The following is a 10,971-nucleotide window of genomic DNA, read 5'->3' on the forward strand; positions in this document are numbered from 1 at the left end:
TAACTCTCCAGTGTTACCTGCATTTTCTTTCACCCTATCTGCTTCCTTTTCTTTCTTTAATGCCCTGATTTCTATAACCAAATCTTGTCCTTGGTTATTCTCTAATTCCCTTTGTTTTATTTCTCCCATCTCCTCCTTTTTCCTGATTCCCCATGTTCATATCCTCCTGTTTCTTCCCCTATCTTCTCTTCCCCCATCTCCCACTTTTTTTCCTTTCCTGTTTTTAACACTGTATCTCCCATTTCTTTCCTTATTTCCATGTATCTTATCTTCATCGTCTTTACCTTTTCATTACCTTCCCCATTTCAATCTCCTTCATTTTCTTTCCCTTTATTTTATTTTACACCATCTTACCTTTTTCTTTCTCTAATTCTCTAATAGAAACACATTACGAAACAAGAAGAAGGAAATCATGAGGGAAATCCCACACTGTGGAGACAGGGAGTGTCTTATAAACACTATAGAAATGATAAAATTGGTCTTTTAACCCACAGGATAAATAGATATACAACCAGTCTCTGTAGTCAGTGGACATAGGAACAAATAATGAACTGTTTCTATTTAATCCGAGCTCTGCTTCTGCTGAACTTGGGTAAGTGTCTCCATATACTGTAGCACATACAGTAAATTATAGACATCTGAATATTGTCTTGTCTTAAACAAGAGTTGTTTATTTTCTAAAAATTTAATTTCAGAATTTTTTTTTTAACAAAAAGCTGTGCAAGAATCATGAAGATATATTTTGTAAGATTATTCATATTTTAGTTAATATCATTCCTCATTCTATTCTATTCCTCATGAAAAAAAAATGATCTTGCAGTGTGATAATGTGAGTAAAAGCCAGTTATAGTGAAATTGTACTCAAGTGATTGGTATTATACGGTTTGTAGGCAATTGAACAGTGAATTTGGTGCTACTTGTTACTTAAACAGTATTTACCCTCCACTTTTCAGATGTGACTTTCCAATAGTTGTTGGAACATTGGCATTTGTTGCAATTCCTACATAAGAAAATAGGCACTGGACTCTCACTGGTGCGTTAGTTCAGCCCATAGGGGTTCAGTTGGGTTGAGGTCAGGACTCTATGCAGTCAGGTTCTCCCACCTCAGCAAACCCCTTCTATAAAGACATGTCTTTGTGCATTGGGTGCTATTGTGCTGAAACAGGACCAGGAGCCTTCTCCAAACGTCGACATACTTTTGGCCAAATAATGTGCATGCAGTAATCATATGAATGCATTTTATCTAGATTGTGCCACTGAAGAAATTGTATAATTGATTTATTTTGTAGCATTTACTATTAGTTATGTTACTACTGCTGCAAGTGGGAAATACATCTGCCCAACTATGTTTTATGGTAATTAATTTTCTACTGGTGCCTTGCAGGGGTGGTAATAGACAAACTCTTTTTAAAAGAGTGCATATACTTTAATGTTCTTAAAGGGTTAAACTGTGACAATAAATCTGTGTAACTATATCTTAGGGAAATAAATAATTTTATGCTTCTACTTATATATGTGCCGAGATTTGTATTAATTACGGTACATTTGGTAGTGCACATATTTTTGTCCTTTCTGTGTATCTGTTTGTAGAGCATGGTTTTTTATCAGTTTACATGGTTTCTGTTTAAAGAACTAGAACTATACCAATAAGAATAGCCCTCAGAATTGCAGTATATATTGCTCTAAGTAGCAGCAAACATGTTCATTGTTATTATTATCCCATTATAATATCAATATAATGACTGAATGAGTTGTACTGCTATTTATTCTTGTTGCTTTTTTCCTCTTTAGGTATCTGTGGATTTGCTGAGGCAGATGAAGAACTATGTAAGTCCTTCATAAAATGTAGAAAAACGAAAGGGAAAAAAAAAATGTGATTGGCTCCCATAACTTACTGGCCATGTGCCCATTGTTGATAAATGAGCCCCAGTGTGGTTTTGGCTGCTTAAGTCAGCACCCCTAAGAACCAGATAGCAATTTCTTTTTTAGATTAGAAAAGGGCAACTTAAAAATGCTAATAATTCAACAAATTTAAAATACATAATGACAACTATTGAAAAAGTAATGAAAAAAATAGGCCAGTGTATAGGTAACAGGTAGGGTGCTGGGCAAGTTGTAGTGCCTCGGGCACCAATAATCAGAACCTTTATGGCCAGCTAAAATCTTTCAAATTATCTTGCCCCGACAATTGCAGCACAGCAGTGTATGACCTGTGTGAAACCTTCCTTTACCTTCTCTTTCCCCTCTTAGTTTTGCTTCTTCCCTGGAACAAGCTATAAGTTTAAAATCGCAGAGGGGAGAAGAGAGGAAAGAACCTTGCTTTGTGACTGCAAATTGCAATTTGCAGTCACAAAGCAAGGTTCTTTCCTCTCTTCTCCCCTCTACGAATTATTTTTACCCTTGTGTGTACTGTAGTTTTACGAAACAATTTAATAAAGAAAGTTAGTGAAACCCTTTTTATTATAAGTTTAAAATCCACACCCTGTTTGGATTCCATTCTTGGTTTGTTCTAAGAAGCATGTGGGACTGTTGCTGGGCAAATAAGATATTTAAATAAGGTCTTTTCAAGGCGGTGATCTAAGGTAGCAGCTCTTTTTGCTAGCATGGTAGCCAACAAGAGCTGCCACTGTATTATTATCCTTTATCGATCAAGTACTGGCATATTTCACGGTGCTTTACAAAGATGATACATGATTTTCATCAGCCCCTGCCTCAGGAGAGCTTACACTCTAAGGTCCCTATCACATTCACACACACTTGGGTCAGTTGTATCAGGCGCCAAGGTAGTTCTAAGGGCAGTATGTCTACAATAAAATGTGCCAATCCAATGCATTTTCCTCCTTAAATGTATCACTCAATAGCAGCTACTGTATCTTCTACTGTCGAACACTGTAATGTCTTCTTCTCCTCTAGCTGAGACCTGTGGGAAACCTGTGGTGGTCAACAGCCGCATTGTGGGAGGACAGGATACAAAGAAGGGGCAGAACCCCTGGCAAGTGATCTTGTGGCTTCCTGGTACAGCCCATTGTGGTGGAACCCTCATCAGCAGCAACTTTGTTGTGACTGCAGCCCAATGTGTGGTGGGGTCAGTATGGACGTGAGCTGTACCATTTGTAAAGCTGGAGTGTGATATAAACTGGGACTCACTATCACTGACAATTCCTGGTATCCCATGTCTTGCAAAGTTTGTCTACACACACACTGGAGCCTTCCACTAACCCCCCCCCCCCTTATAGGTATTGAAAGGGGCTCCGGTACACCAGCCCTTCAAGTGGCTTCTCACAGCTTTGCCCTTACATTTTTGCAGCTTTTTCTGTTCACTCCTGTCCTTAGTAAAAATGAAACTAACTATGGCTGTGAGCACATGGTTCTAGCTATATCAAGCAGTTGCGCAGCAGCGACACCTTCTGGCAACCTCCGGTATCTGCCATAACACACTGCACAGGGACAAAGGCTCACTCCCCCTCCTTCAATCGAGGTTCAACCCGTAGCTGGCCAGGCAGGGGATTTCCCACAATGTGGGATTTCAAGAACATAGGGGAATTAACCCTATGGATCCCTACAATCATTTTACATACTGTACTGGTTCAAGATGACAGGCACATCAGCTGTTATAGAAATACATGATTGATAAATAGAGAAGAAGTAGATTTTGATGTTCATTAATATGGCAGTTGTTGCAGGGTCGTTTGTGCAGGTATTTTAAAGGGAACCCGTCACCCAAAAAAAATTATTAAAATTCCTATTTTATCACATTAGTCAAGCAAAATGAACTTAAATTACAATATATAAATTATTTGAATCTTGTTTCCTTCAGTTTCCAGAATTCAAAATTATAGCAAACAGGCAGCAGCCATTTTGTGCACACTGTTATTAATGCAAGCCTTGTATCATCTCAGAATCTTGTTTGTGCACCAGAATGCGGGACCCAATGTCCATTCCCATGTCCTGGTTACACAATTAAATGGTGAAGAGAATGGGGGAATGTGTGGAGAGCAGTGACATCTAGGAAGTGTTGAATGGAAAGTGAAAGTAATTGTCTGCCCTGCCTCTATGCCCATGGCATAGAGGAGGGGCAGACTATTTGATTGACAGCTGATTTTTTTAATTGAGTTTACAACAGCTATGAATGCTTTAATAAAAAATGGAAATTGGATTTCATGTTTAATTTGAAAAGGACTTTTATTATACAGATTTTTGTGTCTGGGTGACAGGTCCACTTTAATGGACAAAATGTGGTGTAAAACGAGGGGCACAGCTATGTAAATTAATGGGCAATTATAGGAATATGTTGAAAGTGGCGGCAGCATGAAAATGTCAAAACCAGGGACCTACAGTAAATTTGGGGTTTGACTGTAATAACAGATCCATGACGCTGTTGAATCATGAGGTTTAGACATGGTCATGTGATCCATCAAAACACCACAATCATAACATTTACAGTTCTCTTTTTTTTTTTAGGGTAAACGCCTCCTCTGTAATTGTCATCCTTGGGGCCTACAAAATAACTGGAAACCACAAAGAGGAAGTTCCTGTTCTAGTGAAACGGATCATAATACATCCTAAGTACAATGAATCTGATTATCCTAATGACGTTGCTCTTCTAGAACTTTCTCGGAAGGTGTCCTTCACAAACTTCATCCTTCCAGCCTGTCTGCCTACACCTTCCACTGAATTTCTGCCCGGGCACAGTTGTATAGTAACTGGCTGGGGAGCCCTTGACGTTAAGAGTGAGTATTCTTTTTTTTTTTTACATTTACTGTAAAAGTATGGGCTCTGTTATCTGGGATGCTCTGAGGTTTTCTGCATAAGGGGGTTTTGATGGTTGGATCACCATACCTTGAGTCTGCTAAAACAATTAATTTAAACATTAAGGGGGTTATTTATCAAAATCCAAATTTTTCTGATGTTTTAAATAAAAAAAGTCAGACCAATCTAGAATCCATGATTTATTCTTGTTATCATTAAAAAAAAACACGAAAAAATCGTATCAGCAAAAAAAAAAAAAAATTAGACTTTTGCGGATTATCTAAATTTAAATTTTTCAGATTTGACGCCTTAAAAATATTGAAGAATTCAAGTTTTTTTTCCAATAAACCTAAACTAAATAAACCCAATAGGATTGTTTTGGCAGCAATATGGATTCATGCAGCTTAGTTACACTATAGGGGCATACTTTAAAATTTGAATTCAAAAAGACCAACCAAAATAAAGTCAAAGTTTTTTTTTGTAGAATAGGTCAGTTTTCGATCGAATAGGTCCGTATTCGAATTGAAGGAATAGCGCATTCAATCGAATTCAATTCAAGGTTTTTCCCCCAAAAAAACCTTTGATTTTTTAAAATCCACCAATTGACTCCAAATAGGTTCTTGGAGGCCCCCCATAGGCTAAAACAGCAATTCGGCAAATTTTAGATGGCGAATGGTCAAAGTCAAATTTTTAAAGAGACAGTACATGATAAATTTCGATATTCAAATTTTCATCGAATTGCCTAGTTGAAGTACACAAAAAAATAGCTCGAAATTCAATATATTTTTCATTTGAAAATTCACCTCGATCTTTGAAAAATCTGCCCCTAAGTGTACTATTTAGGAGATGGCATTCCTCCAAAACTCTCATAAACACTCTATAGAGTGTTTCTGCTGCCCCACTGGGAAAATATATATATATTCATATATAATATTCTACCTCTAAGGGCAGAGACACTCGCTAAGATTCAGGGAGATTTAGTTGACCGGTGACAAATCACCTCTTCTTCGGGCAACTAATCTCCCAAAACGCTATCCCGTTGGCTAGAATCAAAACCGACAGCGATTTCACAAGGAAACTTCGGAAAACGAAGCGCTCCGAGTTAGATTCTAGCCAGCGGGAAGGCTTTTCGGGGGGTTAGTTGCCCAAGAAGTGGTGATTTGTCGCCGGGCAATTTAATCTCCCTGAATCTTAGTGTGTTCTTACCCTAAATGTTTTTTTGTGGTTTTGGCATCATTTTTCTAAATAAATGTGTAAATTACAAGCAGAGGGCTGTACTGTTTCCATGGCCTACTACAATATGGCTCTTGTTTTTCAGTTACCACTTGTGTGAAATTGAATTGACTAAACTAATTGTTTATATGTAAACCAACACCATCGCTGGGAACTGTTTTTTCCTCCCACAGGTACCAAGCCGAGGCCTGTTATTCTACAAGAGGCAGAAATGCGTTTGATAACTGTAGAGCATTGCAAGATCTTTTATAGTCTATTGGCAAACAATATTATTATTACAGAATCTATGGTATGTGCAAGCGACATCCATGGAGGAAAAGATATCTGCTATGTAAGTAATAATATCTTTAAGTAAGAGATATAATATCTGTAAGTAAGAGATAATTTAAAGGAGAATGAAAGCTCCTAGGCTGTTTATTGTCAAAAGATTAGCCACAATAGTACAAGCAATAACACTATATTCATTCAGTAGAATGCTTTACCATACCTGAGTAAACAGCTCTAGAAGCTCTGTTTGTTTTGGATAGCTGCTGCCATTTTAGCTTGGTGTGACATCACTTCCTGCCTGGGTGTCTCCCTGCTCACTCATAGCTCTGGGCTCAGATTACAACAGGGAGAGGACCAGCCCTGTAGGTTGAAGATGAAAACAGGAAGTCTGATACCGAAGCCCATGAGTACACAATAGAAGGAAAGAAATGTGGTGTTTCTTTTGACAGCGGACTCAGAGCAGCATTACTTTGAGGGTTTACTGGTATATTTATATAGACCTTTCTGATAAAGCTTACTTAAAGGGATACTGTCATGGGAAAAATTTTGTTTCAAAATGAATCAGTAAATAGTGCTGCTCCAGCAGAATTCTGCACTGAAATCCATTTCTCAAAAGAGCAAACAGATTTTTTTATATTCAATTTTGAAATCTGTCATGGGGCTAGACATGTTGTCAATTTCCCAGCACTATTAACTGATTCATTTTGATATAAATATTTTTTCCCATGACAGTATCCCTTTAATTTTTACCTTTGCTTCTCCTTTTTAAAACTGTCCAGTTATTTATTGTCTAACAAGGATATTACACAGCGTCTACCCAGATGCAAACTCTTATTTATAGTTCCTGCTGGTCTGTGTCTGTCCACTAAGCCAATCTGAGCTGCTTGTGGACTGCACCAAACCTACAGTAAATGCAAATGTAACAGAAGGGCAGTGAATTTGGATAGAACATTTGGGGGTATTTACTAAAACTTGCATTTCTTCAATTTTTTTTAATTAAAACAAAGTTGACCTGATTCCAATCCATGAATTTAACTCATTTATCAAAACATCAGCTAGAAAAAAAAATCGGAGTTGCCACAAAATTGAGGGTCAAATCGCGCAACTCGACCTGGGGGTTTCCAGATAATGGATTTTTGTGTAATTTGGATCTTCAAACCTTCGAACCTTTTTGGATAATGGGTTTGTGGATAACCGATCCCATACCTGTAATATAAATCTCTAAAAATATTAGTTTTATTCCCTCGAGTTTTCACCTTTAAAAACTCGACCATAAAAAAAATGCGGTTTTCATAAATAGGTCCCTTGGTCTCCAGCAATGAGGACTTTTTTTTTTTAAATTAATTTTATTTTTAATATTATTTTTAAATAAATATTCCTCAATAAATCTTTTTTTTACAGCTTTCCTGACCCAGTGCCTGTTTAATATGCAAAATAATCCTCCAATGAGAATTCCACCTACTTTCTGTAAATCTAGCTCCATGTTCTTTGTTTCAGTCCAACTTTAATTACATTTTTGGTAGGAACATAAATAATTAGTAACTTAAACATTGAGCTTGTTACAGATCAGTATCTTACAGGCTCAAGATCCAGTAAATATAGTATGAAGATATAAGTGCTAGAGCTTTCATCGTGACTAATCCAAACAAGTCTCATGTTGGGACAACACTTGTTTCTTTCAACTAATTTACTCTCCAAGCTTCTCAATCATTAATATCTTATGTTTGTTTTTAAACTCAATTCATGATACCATCACAGGGACACTTTTTATTGTAGATGAAGGGGGTTATTTATTAAAGTCCAAATGCCAAAAACTCAAAAAACTATAAAATCTGAATTTTTAGTGGAAAAAACATTTTTTTTCGAGATTAATTATACCCACGGAGGGATAAAGTCTGAATCCAAAAATCTGGCATCTCAGACCTACCAAGGTTGTATATAAGTCAATGGGAGAGCTCCCTATTCTATTTGGAAGTTTCTGTGGTCTGTACTAGAATTAGCCAGAAAATTCGACAATTTCAACTTTTCAGGCAAAAATTCTGGCTATTTTTGACGCGCAACGCCATACAAGTCTAAGGGCGTCATTTCTGCGGCGATACAAGGCGAAAAAATTTGCCCATCCCTATCACACTTTTTCATCAATACATTTTGTTTGCCTCATAGAATGATATTGGGGGACCCCTAGTTTGTCATGATGGGGAGCAGTGGTACTTGGTTGGAGTGGTGAGCATAGGATTTGGTTGTGGAATTGGCTTTCCTGGAGTTTATACTTCTGTCCCTGCCTATATGAAATGGATCCGATCATTTATCCCTGCTGTCTCCAGTGGATCAGAAGGACTAGGATCGTTCCCTGTGGTGGCACTTGAGTTCCATGGCCTGATGTCCTTCAGCCTCTCTCTCTGTTCTCTCTTCTGGTGAGTCTGGTTGTCTCCAACATCCAAGCATTTTTGCATATTTTATCATGTCGGGTACTGTAACATAGATGGAGTAATATATTAAATTATATTGATGTTAGATCTCTGTGGCCAAGGCAAAATGTTGATGGATAGTGACAGCAGGGTTCTGTGACCATATAAAGGCACAAGGATGCAGGCTGAGCTATACAGGGAACTCTGAGTATCACTCATGTATTATAAGGGATAATGTACCCCCTACTGTAAATGATAAGGATATTAGAAGTCACTGAGGGGTTGTTCTGTGGCCATATAAAGGCACAAGGCTGCAGGCTGAGTTATACAGGGAACTCTGAGTATCACTCATGTATTATAAGGGATAATGTACCCCCTACTGTAAATGATAAGGATATTAGAAGTCACTGAGGGGTTGTTCTGTGACCATATAAAGGTACAAGGATGCAGGCTGAGTTATACAGGTTACTCTGAGTATCACTCATTTATTATAAGGGATAATGTACCCCCTACTGTAAATGATAAGGATATTAGAAGTCACTGAGGGGTTGTTCTGTGACCATATAAAGGCACAAGGCTGCAGGCTGAGTTATACAGGGAACTCTGAGTATCCCTCATGTATTATAAGGGATAATGTACCCACTACTGTAAATGATAAGGATATTAGAAGTCACTGAGGGGTTGTTCTGTGACCATATAAAGGCACAAGGCTACAGGCTGAGTTATACAGGGAACTCTGAGTATCACTCATGTATTATAAGGGATAATGTACCCCCTACTGTAAATGATAAGGATATTAGAAGTCACTGAGGGGTTGTTCTGTGACCATATAAAGGCACAAGGCTGCAGGCTGAGTTATACAGGGAACTCTGAGTATCACTCATGTATTATAAGGGATAATGTACCCCCTACTGTAAATGATAAGGATATTAGAAGTCACTGAGGGGTTGTTCTGTGGCCATATAAAGGCACAAGGCTGCAGGCTGAGTTATACAGGGAACTCTGAGTATCACTCATGTATTATAAGGGATAATGTACCCACTACTGTAAATTATAAGGATATTAGAAGTCACTGAGGGGTTGTTCTGTGACCATATAAAGACACAAGGCTGCAGGCTGAGTTATACAGGGAACTCTGAGTATCACTCATGTATTAGAAGGGATAATGTACCCCCTACTGTAAATGATAAGGATATTAGAAGTCACTGAGGGGTTGTTCTGTGACCATATAAAGGCACAAGGCTGCAGGCTGAGTTATACAGGGAACTCTGAGTATCACTTATGTATTATAAGGGATAATGTACCCCCTACTGCAATAATACGAATATTTGAAGTAACTGAAATCTGTAAAGATAGAAATCACATGATGAGCCGGGGGGTACCACTTTCACACAATCATTTTACATGGTAAACCACTCTTGTTTATGCATCCATCTTGTTCCCAGAATCTTTACACATTGTCATGAGTGCCCTTTTATAAATCTAGCAAAAAATGTATCCTCATCATGAAGGCGTTGGTGTAAAACCTTATAGATTAAGCACCTCCATTACATATATTAAAAGACAGTAAGGGCCCTATTTAAGAATGTTCGAGCATTGGTCAAGTATGCAAAGATAGAAACCATGCAAGAGTTTAGGAACTTCTTAAAGTAAACCTTTAAAATAAGTGAATGTAAAATTGATGAGGGGGCTATTCTAAGCACTTTTTTTTTACATTCATTATTTATATTTTTTTTATTCCAAGATATTTTGGAAAACATGTGCTGTTAATATGAATGAATTTTGTTACAACAGCGCCACCTGCTGGTCAGTTTCTCACCAGTCTGACCACCAAGTAGTCAAGGAAGTTGTCAGGACAAAGAAAGAGGCTGCTATAAATGTATCTATAAGAATCCAGAAACAATTGGAAAGAATAAAAATATTCTATAATATAGATATATAATGCATATTTATTCTTTATGGTTTTTGTTTTTTTTTAACAGGGTGACCCTGCAAAACCCCATGTTTACTTTGATTCTGAGTGTTGCTACTTGGGTGAGGTCCTGAGTCCCGGGGAACATTATACTTTCCAGACTGAACGAGATTGTTGAGGGAATTTTCTACAACAACCCCTAGAGCGATTCTTGGGAATTTTTTATTTTTATGTAATGTAACTACAACATTATTTAAATAATAATAATATACATGTTTTTCTGAATGATCTCATTTCCCATGAATAGGATTTCTTTGATATTATCTGTGATTTTATCATGTAAATATAATTAGTTGCTTTGATTAATGTCTAAAGTTATAAGATATAAGAACATACTGCTTA

General features: G+C 37.4%; 1 protein-coding gene across 1 annotated transcript; it reads left to right on the plus strand.

The window, feature by feature from the left end:
- Window positions 1–396: 396 nt before the first annotated feature.
- Window positions 397–10,840, plus strand: tmprss15.L (transmembrane serine protease 15 L homeolog). The gene is made up of 7 exons (NM_001096428.1): window positions 397–592; window positions 1,792–1,827; window positions 2,914–3,085; window positions 4,462–4,730; window positions 6,156–6,313; window positions 8,413–8,663; window positions 10,640–10,840. The coding sequence occupies exons 1-7, from the start codon at window positions 547–549 to the stop codon at window positions 10,701–10,703; spliced, it is 996 nt and encodes a 331-aa protein (NP_001089897.1). The 5' UTR covers window positions 397–546; the 3' UTR covers window positions 10,704–10,840.
- The last annotated feature ends 131 nt before the right edge of the window (window positions 10,841–10,971 follow it).

The sequence above is a fragment of the Xenopus laevis genome, chromosome 9_10L, assembly GCF_017654675.1.
Source record: "Xenopus laevis strain J_2021 chromosome 9_10L, Xenopus_laevis_v10.1, whole genome shotgun sequence".
NCBI classification, from domain to species: Eukaryota; Metazoa; Chordata; class Amphibia; order Anura; family Pipidae; genus Xenopus; species Xenopus laevis.